Genomic DNA, 18,406 nt, shown 5'->3' with positions numbered 1-18,406 from the left:
ATTCTGACTTGCAAAACGAGCATTGACTGGATTTGCAAGTCCCTCCGCCCGCGAACAGGCATTGACCCCCGCAAACACCACCCCCCTCGAGAACGCCCCCGCGAACCGGCATCCCCCGCCCGCCCAAACTGAAGGCTTACCCCAATCTGGCACCGGCTCACAGCACCAACCTACAGGAGGTACTGGTGCCCGAAGATCCTGCCTCTTCCTGGACTGGGCCTTGAGCATCTGCGCATGCTCAAGGCTTTCTGGCTCCTGCCTCTCTCAATGGTGAGTATCGTATCATACAGTTTCTTTTGACGAGGGAACATAGGTCTTTATCTGCTGTCATTTACTGTGTTACTAACAGACCGTCCTTATAAATTGTCTTTTTTTTTCCTTTGAATTTCTGGGCTAACAAGGATCCTAGTTTCGGCATATAATATGCCTTCCTCAGGGGACACTGAAACTTGGACAGGTTCTTGTTAGTTCTTTCACTTTGCTGGAAAACTGATGTGCCAAGGGGATATTTCCCTTCCTGTTTTTTTCAAATTGTTCCTAATGAAGTTTGAGTAATACCTATGCTACACTTTAGCTGATTGTTCTATCATTTGCCCACTTGTCCAAGTTTGGGTCCTCTGAGGAAGGCATATTATATTCCAAAACTAGGATCCTTGTTGGGATACATGTGGTTTTACTCATATAATAAAATTGGTGGTGTTGGTTTGGACATTGTACTTGCCTTTTTTATGTTTTGATTGTACTCTGCTATACAACAGGTTAGTTAATCAGATATTTTTTCTTTTTCTGACTCACCTTTCTTCTGTGTTATGAGTGAGACTGTTGTCCTAGACCAGCGGTCTCCAACTCAAACCCTTTGCAGGGCCACATTTTGGATTTGTAGGTACTTGGAGGGCCGCAGAAAAAATAGTATGTGCAGGAGCAAGAGGAGTGTTATAACTCAACTACAACCCACTGAAGGTTTCCATTTGGTAATGAGTTGAGTTCCAGTCTTCGATGGCAAAAGTAGCCTAATTGGGCAAAACTGATGTCTTCATGAACTTCCAGGAAACCCACAGTGGTAATCATCATACCCAGTATCTGACCCAATCGGTGCACTGTGCTGCTATGTGCTATGGCTGAGAGAAGCAGAGCTTTAAATACCAATTCGTAAGTGCAGCCTCACTATAATGAGAAGGTGGCTTGCCACAAGTTAATGATGTCACACAGCTGCTTAATGATATCATTAAAGAATGAACATCTCTCACACTGCCTGACTTTCTCTGATAATCAGCTGATAATCAGAGATGGTTGCCTAATTGCTGAGTTCCTCTGGGGTGATTATAATTAATGAGTATAATCAGCATCCATTTCCTTATTAATACAAGAAAAATTCACTCTGTCTTTGCAGGGGGGTGGAGGAGACGTGGCTAGCTGAAAGAACATGTAAGAGTTGAAAGAGTATTTTAGATCTGGTGATAAACTGGAGATCTGGCGCTTCCAGGGGCAGCTCACTAACTGAAACAGACATGAGAAGCTAGCTCCAAAAACTAAACAGTGGAACAGTGTCTGTGAAGACCAAAGGTCTAGAGATTGTGGCAGCTGTTAGGCAAGATATTACAGGAGACTTTGAGTTAACTGGTCCTCTCAACCAACTATTAAAAAAAAAAAAAATTAAACGTCCTAAGTTGTGATCCTGACCCAACACCCCACCCGCTTCCTCTAGCGCCAACTTTCTAGGCAGTGCTTTTGGGTCATCTTGCATTTGACCCTAGCAATGAAGTTCGAGTTTGGGCGCCAGCCTTGGAGCAGTTTGGACGGAATACCTAGTGTGACGTTTGTCAAGAAGGCAGTGCAGACCTGCTTCTGTGACCCTATCCTACTAGCACAGAGGATGCCTCTTTCTAGCTGGAGGAGCTGCCATGCGGTCACGCACCACAGGAGCGTCGTCTTTTCACTCCAGAAAGCAGGGCCCTGATGATGTCTGTAACTCTATTTTCAAGTGCTCAATCGAACAACAGCACTTGGGTGTGAAAAAACTGGCAAGGCAACAAAATGCCAGGTTAGCCAAAGAAGAACCGCCGCTCTCCATCATTAAATGCCCACACCAAGTATTTCCTCTGATTTCCTTCTCAGGAGTGTTGGCTTTTTCACTCCAGCAAGTATTCTGCCTTTCACACTACCTGGTAAGATCTAACCAGTTTAGTGAAGAACCTACAATTCCTATAGTATGCAGACGTTTGAGGAGAAGACCATTATCTACCATGTCAAATGCCACCGAGAGATCAAGCTATAGGAGGAGGGTGATTTTACCAGACCTAGCTTTGGCATTTGTAGCCAATTTCCTGGAGGAAAAGTCCATAGTCTGTTGTTAAGACATGGGGGAAGTCACTACTTGCCCTGGATCGGTAGCATGGAATGTTGCTATTCTTTGGGTTTTGGCTACCGTGAGAACGGGCTACTGCGCTTGATGGACCATTGGTCTGACCCAGTAAGGCTATTCTTATGTAAGAAGATTTTTCTTAAATTTACACTTCTCCCTCCGCATTTGCGGTTTCAGCAATCGCAGTTTCGATTATTCGCGGTTTTTAGCTTGCTGGTTCCTCCCCCCCCCAATTACGTCAGCTTGCCTAGAGAAATTGCTGATTCCAAGCGTTTGGAGAGAAAATCGCCGATTCCCACCACTTTTCTTCACCATGTTTTGCCTCTCCTTCAGGAACAGACCAGGTCTCCCACCATGTTATTCGCAGTTTCACCATATTCACAATGGTTTTTAATAGAAAACAGCCAATAACATATGAAAAAGTTATTTGCGGTTTTTCTGTATTCACGGGTCTATTAATCCCCTATCACGGAGGGAGAAGTGTTTCTTTATCTCCAGCTAAAAGATCATTTTGATTCTCTGCTGAAGGACCGTGTCAGTCCCTGAATAATTCTCTTACTCCAGTGAGAGTACTCTTTACAGAATAAGGATTCTTCCCACCACCCTAAACGGTCTAGCCCCTAAATACATCACAGACCTCTTCTCATTCCCAACCAACAGACATGAAAGAAAAACACACCTGAAATTTGTCTCCCCACCGGCTAGAGGGTGTAAATATAAGAGATACCATCAACAACTGTTATCGTACCAAGCAGCCACATGGGGCAAAGACTTAGAAAAACTAATTGCACATACAACCAACTATGGTGAATTTAGGAAACACCTAAAAACATACCTGTTCTTGAAATACTTAGATAACGAACCAGAACATCAGCCCCCTTTATAATACCACAACATACCCAAATCATTAAATTATAAACCCAACCCAATCACCAACCATGAACACTATATTCAATTTAAGGAACATTTCTAATCATATGTAAGCAGCACGGCACACAAACTGCTGTTAATATTTATTAATGTTGGAACTACCAGATGTACAATGTTATACCCTTTAATCCGCTGTATGTACAGTCTCTCTTTATTGTAACTACAGTTTATCTATATTGTAACTACAGTTTCTCTATATTGTAATCCACTTCTCTTTATTGTAAACCGCCTAGAAGTCGCAAGATAGTTGGCGGTATATAAAATAAAGTTATTATTATTATTATTATTATTCACCCTAAAATGGTTCATAGACAACCCCACTGAGCGCAAGACGGAGGCGCGCGCCAAAGAAAATTACAGTTTTTAGGGGATCTGACGGGGGGTTTTGTTGGGGAGCCTCCCCAGTTTACTTAATAGAGATCGTGCCGGCGTTATGGGAGGTTTGGGGGGTTGTAACCGTCCACATTTTACTGTAAACTTAACTTTTTCCCTAAAAATAGGGAAAAAGTGAAGTTTTCGGTAAAATGTGGGGAGTTACAACCCCCCACAACGCCCCCCACAACGCAGTGCGATCTCTATTAAGTAAAGTGGGGGGGTTCCCCCCCCACGCCCCCCCGTCAGAGCCCTAAAAACAGTAATTTTGTGCGGCGCGCACCCCTGCGCTGCGCTCAATTGTCTGGGCGCGCCTTTGTCCCGGCGCGCTTTTAACCTGATACCCCCTAAAATAGATTAATGAGTCATACTGGCTTCTTTTTTGTCCCTCCCAGGCCCTGTTCTTCTGTTTTCTTTTGGTGTTGCCCTCATGACTGCTGTCCTAGAGAACTTCCCTTAGAACAAAACAGAGCAAAAGAAACAGGGGAAAATAGTCGTGTTAACTAGATGATATTATCTTTATTCAGTGATTTTTTTTTTTTAAATTTTTATCTCAATGATTTAACTAAGTCTCTGACTGTCTGGTTACAGGTAAGCCGTGGAATAGTCTGTTAATATGCAGCTCACACTATTTTAACTTTAACAGTATTGTTGTTGGGTTTTACTCCCTTTTTAAAGGAAAAGCATTGGTTACCTGTAAATCACAGAATTACATATATAACAGCATTACTCACACATAAAATACTAATAAACAAAGCTCCTGCATTCTTAGAAAGATTTCTAATCCCTTAAACTCCCACAAAATCTTTTAAGATTCGAAGAAAAATCTTTACTATTAGTCCCTTCACTAAAATTTGTTTATTCAAAGAGGGACTCGCTCCCGATCAATATAAGAGAAGAAAAATTACTTAGGGCTCCTTTTACAAAGGTGCGCTAGAGCCTTAACACGTGCCTTTTCACATGTATTGTCTGGTAAAATAGTACTAACTTTAGTTTAATTATTATGACTTTTTTGGTTTTTAACCCAATTTTATAACTAAGGGGTTCATAATAAGAAAAAAAAGTCTAAAAAGTGTCCTAAATGGTTACTTGGACGATCAATAAGCCTGATCGTCCAAGTACCCATAACCAAAGCTGGTTTTTAGACGTATCTAAAACCAGCTTAGGCCTTTCCCCTGCCTCTAAACGCACAGAGAGAAAAGAGGCGTTTAGAGGAGGGGAAAGGGCGGGAGGTGGGCCGACCTACACCTAGGCGTGCAGCAGGTATAACCAAAACCATAGGCAGGTTGCCTCGGCACTTATACTTTTTTGACTTAGACGAAGTCAAACCAGGTGTAAGTGCCAAAAAAGGGGCCGCTGAGCTGATGGCCGCTGGCGCGATCAGTTAAGTGGCCCAGCAATCTACCCACCCACCCACCGCAACCATCACAGCAGGAGAGATGCCTCATCTCTCCTACTGCGATGCCATCACTCCTCTACCCGAACTGCCCATGTGCTTAAGGCCCCGCCCACAGGAGGAGCCTAAGGCTCCAGGGCCTATTCTGGAGCCGGCGGGCTTGGCACCCGTCCGTCTGGTCAACGTTGAAAGGTATGGGGAAGGGAGGGGTCGTGGGGTCGGCTGGGGGGGGACGATCAGAGGTTCGGGGAGGGGCGGTCGTTGGGGGGAGGGGGGTTGTGTCAAGGACAGGAGGGCCTGGGATCCCTACTGCCCGTATTGTAGTGGGGGGGTGGGGGGTAGGGGGTCACCGGGGCCAGGAGGGCTTGGGCTCCCTCCTGGCCACATCCAGTTGGGGGGGGGGTCGCCGGGGCTCTCTCCTGGCCCGATCGTACACGACGGGGGGGGGCACGATCGCCGGGGCAAGAGGGCTTGGGCTCCCTCTTGCCCCGATGTCATCGGGGGGTGCCGCGGGTGCCTGTGACAGGGGGGCTTGGGTTCCCTCCTGCCACGATGTGTGTGTGTGGGGGGGGATGCTGTAACTGGTGTTGTTTTTAACAGACACCGGTTACAGAATCCAGCTTTTAGGCGAAGGACTAGCTCCTCCTTCGCCTAAAAGCCCTTGTGTAGGACGTTTTGGGCTTATGCGTTTTTTTGGTTCATTATGGGGTATAAGTGTAGATGTCGTGGGAGTATAAGTGTAGACGTAGTGGTTGGCTGGGAGTTTAAACAACTGAAGGTAGAGGCAGGCCATAATCAAAACAAGGACATTTGTTTTGGTTATGGACACTTTCCCTGTTTCTGCTGTCAACGTTTAAGGCCTTAGGCCAAAAAGGGATTTAGACGTTTTTTTTGATTATGCCCTTCCATGTGTAAATCGCATTGGATTTGGATTTTGCGAGCAAATGAAATATTTTAAATAAACTTGAAACTTGACCCTCCCCATAGCGTTCAGGTTCCTGTGGCAAAGTTTTTATATATATTTGTAGACAATTAACATTTTATAATATGTACAACTTTTACATTGTAGAAATAGTTTTTCAAACTTTCTTTTATATTTGGATAATCTGACTTTTGTCCTTTTTTTTTTTCAGATGCTACCTCATTTCTTTGTCTCTTTTAATCCTTTTATTTATTTTTTCCTCCTGAAGGTATCTGTTCTCTTGTCTGTCTCTTCATTCAACCGTTAAGTATATAAATACAGAGGCATCACTATATTGGGACAGACTAAAGGTCCATCAAGCGCAGTATCCCGTTTCTAACAGTGGCCAATCCAGGTCATAAATACCTGGCAGAATCCTAAAAAAGTAAAACAGATTTTATGGTCCTTACCCTATAAATAAGCAACGGATTTTCCCAAGTCCTTTAATAATAATGGTTTATGGACTTTTAGGAACTTGTCCAAACCTTTTTTAAATCCCGATAAGCTAACTGCTTTTACCGCATTCTCTGACAATGAATTCCAAAGTTTAATTTCATGTTGAGTAAAGAAATGTTTTATTGGATTTGTTTTAAGTTTACTACTTAGTAACTTCATTGCATGCCCATTGCCCCCTAGTCCTTAGATATTTTTGGAAAGAGTAAACAAGCAATTCATGTCCACCTGTTCCACTCCACTCAGGATTTTGTAGACCTCTCTCTCCCCTCGGGTGTCTGTTCTTCAAGCTGAAGAGCTCTAGCTTCTTTAGGGCTAGAATAGATTCACTAACCTTTTTTCCAGGGGCGATCCATAGCCGATTCCACCAGGCCCGATCAATTCACAACGCGAACAAATTCAAATTAGGGCGATCGGAGGAACGCCCCCCTCCGACTGCACGGATTGCGAGTTTGCGATCCTGACGCATGCGCAGACCATCTGCGTTCCCTGCATATGGTCTGCGCATGCGTTTTGTGTCCGGGGTTTTTTTTTAAATTACTGGTTTGTTTGTTTTTTGTACGCGCACTAACTCTCCTGCTCTTCCCTTCCAGCTGCTGTGGGGAAGGGCGGCATTTTTCCCCACTGACTCAGCAGGCTTGTTGCTTGAACAGGCCCTGACTCCTATCTCCCCACCCCAGCGGCAGCAGCCTCTTTCCTTTCGCCGACTGTCAGCTGGTCATGCCTTGCTCTCTGCCTCCTTCCCTGTACTGCGAGCCCACGGGGCTGCACTGCGGTGTGCAGCCCCGCTTTAAACCCACGGGCTCGCACTGCAGGGAAGGCGGCAGAGAGGACATGGGGGAGAAAGTAGGGCTGGAAGATCGGGATTGTTGCTTGCAGGAAACCCTCCCCTCCAAGACTGAAGATCGGGGCAGAGTGAAGAGGCGGAAAGCCGTTTGTGATTGGCCAGCCCAGTCAGATCGGGAACTTTTTTTAGTGAATCGCATCCCTGCCTACTTTGCATGCAGTTCCTCTCATTTGCATGCGCGAATCGGATCGCTACACAGTTTAGTGAATAGTGCAGGAGGGAAATCGGGTCGCAGAGAGCTTGCAAACATGAGCGGTTTGCTTAGTGAATCTAGTCCTTAGTCTCCATTCCTTCCCTAATAATTCCTCGCATTCTTAGTTTCCACTGTACACTGAACATGATATACAATTTGCCATCTCCAAATTTACCTCAATGATAGTATTTGTTTATATTTGCTCATTTTACTATTATTTTGTAAGTCTTATGTTAAGCTGAACCTACAGCACCGTGCCTTAGGTAAATATCTTCATAAAGGTGACTAATATACTGTATAAATAATAGTGTGACCTGTTTATAAGCAAGATTGAACAGGCTGATGCATTTCAGGAATGGGTCTTTCTAGATTTGGTAAGAATTACAACAGGGATTGTGGGATTTAAAGACTGGGGGCAATTTTGTTCCTATGGTATCCTTGCAAACCTAATTTTCCAGGTGTTGAGTGGTTGGGAGTAAAGGTTGAGGGCCGTAATTGCATATCAGAAGTTGGTTCGTGCAATTGCTTTGTAATACTGGCTTTTTCTCCTAGCTTTTGGATGGTGACGAGACAGACGCGCGCTGACAATTCAGTTCAAGTTCAAGTTCACTTTATTTTTGATGAATCGCCTATTTAAAACATTCTAAGCGATGTACAGTTAAAAACAGATTATAAGGGAGCACATAGTCATATTAGTAATACATTAATAACAGCTAAATAAATATTTGTTAAATAATTACATAAAACAGAAAAGATCCCTATATATAATGTTAAAAACAAACATGAAAAGAGGGAAAGGGGGGAAAAAGTTACAAATTTTTCTCTTGATGGAGGAAAAAAACATAAATTAGGGAAAAAAACAAAGGGAGGGGAAGAAGAAAAAGAAGAGGGGAAAAAAAAAAAGGATATTAATTAATCAATAAAGGCATCATTGAATAAAAAAGTTTTTAAAAGTTTTTTAAAAGAGACAAGATCTCTATCCTTTCTAATAAAAAGAGGCAGAGTGTTCCAGAGTTGAGGAGCTAAAACTGAGAACATATCGTTTCTCCTTGTTCCCACAATTTTTAAGGAAGGGACCAATAATAATTCTTGTTGTGACGATCGAAGAGATCGATTTGACTGATATGGAATAATCATTCTAGATATAAATTGAGGGGTATTATATAATAGGACCTTAAAGACTAGAAATGCTATTTTAAACGTTATTCGATGGTTAATAGGTAGCCAGTGTGACTTAATAAGAAGGGGTGTTATGTGGTCGTATTTTTTTTGCTTTATGTATAAGTTTTATGGCAGTATTTTGGATTATTTGGAGTCTTTTCTTTTCTTTTTGGGAAATATTATATAATAAAGAATTACAGTAGTCTAATTTGGATATAATCATAGAATGAACAAGGATATTAACAGATTTTGGTTCTAAGAGGGATGAGATAGATCTTTTCAAATGTAATTTATAGAAACAGGATTTGACCGTTTGACTTATATGATCATGAAAAGATAGATTCGTATCAATAGTAACTCCTAAAATTTTTATGGATGAAACAGATTCAATAGGGTTATTTTCGAGCAAAAAAGGGGATATTGGTATAATGTCTTTTTTCCATGTAAATAGCATTGTTTGTGTTTTTTGTATATTTAGTGCAAGACTTCAGCGCGCCGCAGGAAAACCTTCTTTTAAAGGGCTCCAACGGGGGGTGTGGGTGGGGGGAACCCCCCACTCTATTTAATAGGGATCGTGCTGCCGTGTTAGGGGGGTGTAACTCCCCACATTATACTGAAAACTTAACTTTTTCCCTAAAAAATAGGGAAAAAGTTAAGTTTCCAGTATAATGTGGGGTTACAACCCCCCCAAATCCCTCCCAATGCCAGTGCGATCCCTATTAAGTAAAATGGGGGGGGGATCCCCACCAATACCCCCCGTCGGAGCCCTTTAAAAGAAGGTTTTCCTGCAGCGCACTTAAGTCTTGCGCTGAATTGTTGGTGCTCGTTTGTCGGCGCGCTTAAGACTATGAACCCTTTTGGATAGTTGGAGTCAAGATTTGATAATGTATCTTGGGTGTTTTTGAAAGCTATATTGCTTTTCTGTTTCCTTGGGCTTGTTTTTCTTCTTTTGCAAGTTTTTCACTTGCAAAATACTTGTAAAATTAATACAAATAAGAAATGGAAAAAGATTTCAGTAAAAATGGTAGAGGTGAGAAATATTAAGAAACATAGATCTTTACATATGTTTATGCAAATGGGCTGTAGATCTGCCCTCCCCCTTCTCCTTAAGCTTTTGCAAAATGCACCCCAGAGCTTCTACCCCAGGACCTTGTCTCTTGCTCTGCTGAGCTCAAAGAAATGACAAATATGGCACTGCTGTTTGATAGCTCTTTGAGAAGAAGGGGAGCAGGAGCCAGTAAAGGGGTAAGGATTAATGGGATTTGATAGACCACATTTTTATGGTACAGGTCCTCGTTGACTTATGACCTTTGCAACTTACGACGGTTTGACTTTATGACAGGTTTCCCCCATCTCCCATCCCGGCCCATACTAACTATTTTTTACTCCTCACCGCTAGACCACCAGGGAAAAGGTACGTGGGGAGGGGTAAAAAATATTGTAGTTAGTATAGGCCGACTTGCAACCTGTCAGTCGGAACCAATTGCGGTCGTAAGTCGACGAGGACCTGTATAGTCAAAGCAGTTTACATTTATTATATGCAGGTACATTCTCTGTCCCTGTTGGGATCACAATCTAAGTTTTTGTACCTGGGGCAATGGAGGATTAAGTGACTTGCCTAGAGTCACAAGGAGCTGCTTTGGGAATTAAACCCAGTTCAAAATAGCAAAAACTCCAAATCAATTTAAAAAATCCAAAAAGACCTTCACCTTAAGAACATAAGAAGTTGCCTCCACTGGGTCAGACCAGAGGTCCATCGCGCCCAGCGGTCCGCTCCCGCGGCGGCCCATCAGGTCCATGACCTGTGAAGTGGTTTCTGTCTAATCCTATAACCTACCTCTACTTCTATCTGTACCCCTCAATCCCCTTTTCTTTTAGGAACCTATCTAGGCCCTCCTTGAACCCCTGTAGCGTGCTCTGGCCTATCACAGCCTTCGGGAGCGCGTTCCATGTGTCTACCACCCTCTGAGTGAAAAAGAACTTCCTAGCATTTGTTCTAAACCTGTCCTTTTTCAATTTCTCCGAGTGCCCCCTTGTACTTGTGGCTCCCCACAGCCTGAAGAATTTGTCTCTATCTACCTTCTCTATGCCCTTCATGATTTTGAAGGTTTCTGTCATTTTTACCAAATATAGGAAAACAGTTACAAGAACCACACAATATAGATTATAGGTCCCCAGAAGTACACCATTTGTGTAAAGGAAAGAGGAAGAAGCCTCAGATACCCCCTACCACTTGTGGCTTTCCTTTATACTCGTGTTGTGAAGCTTTTACCTCCTTCCTTTATACTCACAGTGTACATCTGGGGCCCTATGATCTATATTGTGTGACTGTTTTCCTGTAATATTTGGTGAAGGTTTTGAATTAAAGCCAATTTCTCAGCCCACGGCAGTGACCATTAGGCTACTCTTCCACGGCTTAAGCTGCGGTTTGCCTGGATGTGTTGCTCTGAACTGCTGCTGATGTACTCCACACAACTTTCAGAGATCACTGTGTAAACTAGTTTCTTTCTTTCTTTTGCAGTGACATTGACCAGCCCTGAGGAGAGAGGTAAGCAAATCGTTGCAATTTGTTTGCTTTATAATCCAGACCTTTGGGAACTCAGTATCCTGATGCTTGTTGCAGGTTTCCGGGTCTCGCTGCGTCTTGTCAGGTAGAAACTGATGTTTCACTCGCCATGCTGTAGCTTTCTTCAGGGTACGCTCTGAGGTCTGCAGTTCGTCTTTGTAAATTGTTGGTTCACTGACCTGATTGGGAAGAGAGCAGTCCACCAATTTGAATTTTGGTAGGAAAGTCAGTTGGTCTCTTTCCAGACCTCTCTGCATACCCTGAAGAAAGCCACTGCATGATGGCTGAAACGTTGATTTCTACCTGACAAGATGTAGCGAGACCCGGAAACCTGCAACAAGCACAATGCCAGCTGCGGAAACCCTGAGAGAACATCAGTATCCTGATGTTTCTGATGCGGTAATAAGCCTGTTAAACAAGTATTGATGCAACGAAAGTAGGTCTTACTTTCAGTGCTGGTTAGGTTCCTGAATTGGGACCCTGCATCCTCCTTATTTCCACCCCCATTTGACATTTGTGACAGGCAGAACTTCCTTGTTACTATACACACATGGCCATCCTTGACAGATCCACTATTTACACTGTGCTGCCACATTCCAGAAAAAGAAAGTTGGCGTCCGTGTGTGTGAAGGGCTTAAGAAGACATTGTTATCTGCCCACTTGCTCAGAATGTTTAGTGTTGGCTATTCTCAAATACCAGAGTAAGAGACTTAGGGGTCCTTTTACGAAGGCGCGCTAGGGCCTTAACTTGCGGAATAGCGCACACTAGCTGCCACCACCTCCTCTTGAGCAGGCGGTAGTTTGTCAGCTAGCGCACGCTAATCAGGTGCGTGCAGTAAAACCGCTAGCGAGCCTTCGTAAAATGACCCCTTAGTTTCCTATTCCTCAGGAAATAGTTCCTGTGTCTTACAAGAGCATAGGTGTATAGTGTTGCTTCAGAAACTTGTATATAACAGTTTCAGTGTAGATGGCCTTCACTCTTTTAAGGATCCTTGAATCAGAGCTTCTGATGGAGCAGTCCTGTGATCTTGACTTTCTTGCTATTGGTGCAGAAACATTAAGAGCCAAGATGCTGAAGGGTTTCTCCCATTTTGTGTTGATGATTTATTTATCTCCAAGACAACAACAAAAAGCGAGAAAATAAATACCTTCTCAACAAATAATTCAAATGAAAAAAAGGGAAAAAGAGAGAAGGTACCGCATTTTTCGCTCCATAAGACGCACCTGACCATAAGACGCACCCTAGATTTAGAGGAGGAAAACAAGAAAAAAAACCAAAACATTCTGATCCAAATTGTGCACCCAGCCCCCCTCACTCCCTGCCAGACTCTGCACCCAACCCCACACTCCTTGCTAGGCTCTGCAACCTGTCCCTCTTCCCTGCCAGGCTCTGTACCCTGTCCCACCACTCTTCCCTGTAGAAAAGTTGACTCCTTTGTCTGCAATCACTCCAACTTGGGCTCCAGATGGATCACAGATGGACTTAAAAAAAAAAAAATTCTATGTGTGTGTTTCAATTTTCTTTGAACTTTTCAGATATCTTAAAAAACCTATCTCATCTGACGCATTAAAAGATGCCACAGTGGCTTTAATTTATATAAAAATTAAATAAATGAATGAATGAAAAAGTCAAGCTCTCCCCTTGATATAGCGCACTAAAGCCATCACAAAAGCGAAGTTTGTGGGAGGAAGCTTGGCTTCCCTCTTTTTTGACTCTTTTATGCAACTTGCAGCTGTTTTAATTTCCAGTCACCTCATTCATTCGGTTCACGTGCATCGCCTATCATTTTGTTTGACTCATGCACCACCAGAAAACTTCTCCTCCAGGTAAAGTTAAACAGAGCGACAATAAACAAAAACCCTGGCAGCACTTCCTGAAGATGAAAGACAAGCAGGAGATGCCCTTTCTGGGTAGGCTTGAGGGAGAAAAGGGAACAGAACACGCTTTGTCCATGTCTGACATCAGAGCTGCGACCCTGCCCACAGACTGGGGTGGTGGGGGGGAGGGGATGGAATGAGCCCCCGGCCATAGCATTGCATGCGCCCAGTTCCACTGCCCTTGCTGGAGAAGAAAGGGGAACTCGTTCCCGGCACCAACTTCAGTGCAGGAATACAAGAAGCGGCTTCGGAGTGCCCCTCCTCTCCTCACACATGTGTACGGGAGAAAAAAAAAGTTAACTTTGCTGGCAGTTGCAAACGGCCCATAAAAAGTCACCTCGCTTAGGAAGGAAACGAGCCGCTCCACGCCTCCACTCCGGCCTGGCTTTGGAGCGCCCCTGCTCTCTTGACACACCGCGGATGGGAGAAAGAAAAAACTTGACTCTGCCGACACTTGCAAATGGCGCACAAAAAGTCACCTTGCTTAGGAAGGAAACGAGCCACTTCACTTCCGGCCACTGGTGCTCCATGTCTCCACTCTAGCCCGACAACTCCTGGACCATGGGGGGGGGGGTGTAATCACTATATTTGCTCCATAAGAAGGTGCACCCACTTTTCCACCCCCTTTTTTGGGGTGGAAAAAGTGCATCTTATGGAGCGAAAAATGCGGTATATACAATAAGGTGTATACATTACTTATAATAATTTCTTTAATTTATTTCATTATTGTTTTGAGTATATTTTCTCAAAAGCTAAAAATCTGTCGCACATATCCATAACATGACTGGATTTCAATGGAACCTTGGATTTCTAAAGGACTCTTAACAGTTAACAAGCTTTCGGATTACTATCCATTTAATGTCATTTTGATCTTGATATGGACATATGCATTTGAGGACTTCAAAAGGACTTTATTAAGGTGCAAGCCATTTGGATTTCAATAAGTTAAGTGTTAATTTTTGATCATGTTATGGATATGTGCAATAAATTTTTAGCTTTTGGGAAAATACACTCAAAGCAATAATGAAATAAATTATTATAAGTACTATATACACCAAATTTGTATATACCTTCTCTCTTTTTCCCTTTTTTTTCATTTGATGATTTATATACCAGATGTATAGACTATCCAGTTAAACAAATGTCAGACCTCGTGCCCTTCATTACAGGAACATAGATTAAGGGGAATCATTTTGTAATGATTTCTCTGCACGTAAATCTTCTTTTATATGCAGAAAAGCGCACATACATAGGAATCCCAGAGGGCATAGTTTGGGCGGTAGTGAAGTCGAATTGCAGTGAATGTGTGCATTGTAACTTTGAAAACAAAAACTGTGGATACAGATGTTCTGGAGATAATTTATTAAACACTGACATATAAAACCATGAAAATTCAATTAAAAAAGTACAATGATAAAATATACGGTGATAAAAATCCACCCGGGACCCTACACGGTCCGTGTTTCAACAAACACGCCTTCCTCAGGGGTCCAATGGTTTGCAAACTCACATATAAAGAATTGGACTGAAAACAGTCTATTGTCTTTAAACATGTGAGCATTTTTTTGCTACTTCAGCTTGTCTGCGGTGTCCTTTGCTCACACGTTTAAAGACAATAGACTGTTTTCAGTCCAATTCTTTATATGTGAGTTTGCAAACCATTGGACCCCTGAGGAAGGCGTGTTCGCCGAAACACGGACCATATTTTTTAGCATTAAAAAGTGAAGGTACAGTCCAGTGCCAAAAAAAAAGAATATGTTTAGTGAGCTCTGACACATTACGCTACTTGGAACGGAGCTTCTACCTATGCATTTTACCCATCTAAGATAGTGACTGTTTCAGTTTACATGCCTCAGACAGATTTTGACATCTCGAGGAACGTAGGGAGAGGGGAGACATGATCGAAACATTTAAGTACCTCATGGGACGTGTCGAAGTGGAAGATGATATTTTCTTTCTCAAGGGACCCTCGGCCACAAGAGGGCACCCGCTCAAACTCAGGGGCGGAAAATTTCATGGCGACACCAGAAAGTATTTCTTCACAGAGAGAGTGGTTGATCATTGGAACAAGCTTCCAGTGCAGGTGATCGAGGCAGACAGCGTGCCAGACTTTAAGAATAAATGGGATACCCATGTGGGATCCCTACGAGGGTCAAGATAAGGAAATTGGGTCATTAGGGCATAGACAGGGGGTGGGTAAGCAGAGTGGGCAGACTTGATGGGCTGTAGCCCTTTTCTGCCGTCATCTTCTATGTTTCTATGAAAATACCTGAGGAAGGTAGATCACCTCCGGTGGGAAAAAAAACAAGACTGGAAGGATGTACGGAAAGAGGGTCAGATGGGCAGCTCCTGTTCTCAGCCTAGTAGCTCCCCTGATTGCTTTCCTGACCTCAGGCATTAGAGGTAGTTTTGAAGCCCGAGTTGCTACATTAGAAATATATTGGATGCTGTACAGTAGCCTAAGCCGCTCATAGAAGTATGGAAGAGTTGTATTTGCTTTCTTGAAGCCCATCTGATTTTATGCTGCGTGTTTAGTGGAGGTGAAGGACAAAGACAGATACCGAGCACTTATTTTTTCTCTTTTGCTAGTTCTCTATCTCATAGTATTCCATGTGGTCTTTATGTTCTTCATCTGGACGTATTGGAAGTCTATCTTCACTCCCCCGTGTCAGCCAAACAAAAAGGTAAGAGGAAAAGCAGGGGTGCCCCTAGAGGGAGCAGGGCTGGAGAAGGGAGGGGGGGCTCTTTTTACTAAGGTGCACTAGCGTTTTTAGCGCACCCACAAAATTACCGCGCGGTACGCTTTTAGAATAACGACAGCTCAATGCTGGCGTTAAGGTCTAGCGCGCGCTAAGGCCCTAACGCACCTTAGTAAAAGGAGCCCTAAGTATTGTTCAGGTTTGTCATAGACTTGTTCTGGGCTTGTGTGCTCGAAAGCTTGATTTCCCCTCCAAGCAACTTGGCATCCAGGGTGGTCATGTTTTTGCTTACCTTTTCTTGGTGACTTAGGTGTTGCTTTCCCTGGGACCTGTAGAATGAATAGTTTTTGGTGTTGCCTCATGTCTTATTTCTGAGTTTTAATTCAGGATCTTGTTACCAGTCGGTAACCCAGTCTTGTGCATCTTGCAGCTTCCAAGTGCTACAGTGCTTTAACAGGTAGCCACTTGAGTTTCTGTAAACTGCTAGGACCAGGTTTCATAAGTAGTACCGATATTGCCATATAAGTAAGCATCTGATACCGTGGCAAACAGATTTATAGAACATCTTTTATCCTTTCAGTTACTGAAGTTCAGAATTATGTATGAAGCCACCTTTGGGAAGCATGACCTGGAAACAGGGACATATTGAAGTAATTAAACTCTGGAATTCATTGCCAGAGAATGTAGTAAAATCAGTTAGCTTAGCAGGGTTTAAAAAAGGTTTAGCTCATTTCCTAAGAGACGTCCATAGGCTATTATTGAGATGGCTTGGAGAAATCCACTGCTTATTCCTAGGATAAGCAGCATAAAATCTGTTTTACCCCTTGGGATCTAGCTAAGTACTTGGGACCTGGGTTAGTCACTATTGGAAACAGAATACCAGGCTTGATGGACATTTGGTCTGTTCCAGTCTGGCAATTGTTATCTGGGACATCCTACAACAGTTAAGATGTATTCCTGAAAGAGAGCGAACTGAAGCACTCATTTTAAGAACTCCAGCTTAAACTTGGACTGAGTTGAAAGTTGGTGCCCTAGACATGTGTCTGCCTTTTTGGGGTACATGTGTATGAGCTCCTCCAGAGAAGATAAGTTGTACACTTCCCCCTCCCCATTCGCGGTTCCTGCACTCGCGGTTTCATATAATCGCAATTTTTTCTGGGGAGGGGGAAAATTTAAAAAAAAAACAGTTTTAATGTTTAAAAAATCCATCTTTTTTTCCTCCCTGCCGCCTTCCCAGCCTTACCTGGTGGTCTAAAGGGCTTTCGGGGCAGGAGCGATCTTCCTACGCTCCTGCCCCGTGCAGATCGCCATGAGGAAATGGCTGCTGGGAGTTCCTGTAGTCTCTCGAGACTACGTCGGGAACTCCCTACAGCCATTTCCTGATGGCGATCTGCACGGGGCAAGAGCGTAGGAAGATTGCTCCTGCCCCGAAAGCCCTTTAGATCACCAGGTAAGGCCGGGAAGGCAGCAGGGAGGTGGGGGTGGGTCAGAGCCGGATAATCGTGGTTTTTCGGCATTCGCGGTCCGGCTCTGCCCGTATCCCCCGTAAATGACGAGGGAGAAGTGTAATGCTGATGTTATGATTCACCATGTACAGTTGACTGACTATGAAGTGTAATGCAAGGCTATGTGGGGATTTGAACCTGCATCCCAAGAAAGGAGTCCTGGGTCATAATCTGATATTCCTTAACTCAGGAGAAGCCCAGTGAAGTAATTAGTATAGCATGCTTAATGTCATTGTAAGTCTCGATGATGGCTTCAGTTAAATTAAAGTAGAATTAGGATCCAAAGAAGGTCATCACTGGTTCACGAGACCATTTCCCTCTAAGTTACACAAGATTCCGGTTGATGATATTCTGTACACACCTACATAATTCAATATTTCCTTTTCAGAAGATTCTTTCTCAAAGAGGAAACATTTTAAGGATGTTCCCCTGGCACTGACAATTACCCGCTTTTGCATGTATTTACTGCTTTCAGTTCCTGCTGTCATATTCAGACAAGGAGCAATATGAAAATGAAGAAAGACCAGAGGTACAGCGACAAATCCTAGCTGAAGCCGCCAAGAAGTTGCCCGTGTACATGAGAACAACAAATGGAGGTCAGTGCAACAGGAGTTTGGCTGTTGTAAATGTGTTTGGTCTCTTGAAACCGCTCGAGTACTCAGGCACTTCTAGGGCCAACTTTCTACTCTTTCTGCTGTCCAGGGGAAGAGCTAATTCTTAGCATTATTACTTGGACATTCAGAGGCCAATGCAGAAAGCCTTGCAGTAGAGGTGGCTTCTACTTTGAAATTAGGGACCCCAAAATGCCACTGCATGCTAACTGCAGCTCATTGTAAAATGACACCCTTCCTCTCAGTGCCTGACAGAGGAAGAGTATTATTCAAAATTATAGATTAAAAAAAAGTTGCTGGCAATCTGCTTGGGTCCTAATCTCCTTCTCCACCCTTTCCCCTACTTTAAATGCCTTTCTGGTAACACCCCTCCCTCACCTTCGACTTAAAATAAAACACCCATGTTCTAGTAGCACCCTCTTCTCCAGGCCTGTATCTGAAAAAGGCAGTAGCAAGGCCATCTTGAAAAAAG

At 43.4% G+C, this 18,406-nt stretch overlaps 1 protein-coding gene across 1 annotated transcript in view; it reads left to right on the top strand.

Annotated features, from left to right (window-relative positions):
- The window catches only part of ZDHHC15 (zinc finger DHHC-type palmitoyltransferase 15), a 122,246-nt gene that overhangs the window by 22,989 nt on the left and 80,851 nt on the right, over positions 1-18,406 (top strand). The window contains exons 2-4 of the mRNA XM_033946694.1: positions 11,197-11,223; positions 15,709-15,803; positions 17,799-17,919. Coding sequence (XP_033802585.1) covers positions 11,197-11,223; positions 15,709-15,803; positions 17,799-17,919 — 243 coding nt within the window. The remainder of the gene's footprint in view (positions 1-11,196; positions 11,224-15,708; positions 15,804-17,798; positions 17,920-18,406) is intronic.

Source organism: Geotrypetes seraphini, chromosome 5, assembly GCF_902459505.1.
Source record: "Geotrypetes seraphini chromosome 5, aGeoSer1.1, whole genome shotgun sequence".
In the NCBI taxonomy this organism is placed as follows: domain Eukaryota; kingdom Metazoa; phylum Chordata; class Amphibia; order Gymnophiona; family Dermophiidae; genus Geotrypetes; species Geotrypetes seraphini.
Note: the sequence above shows the minus strand (reverse complement) of the source record. Positions and strands in the feature narration are given on the sequence as shown.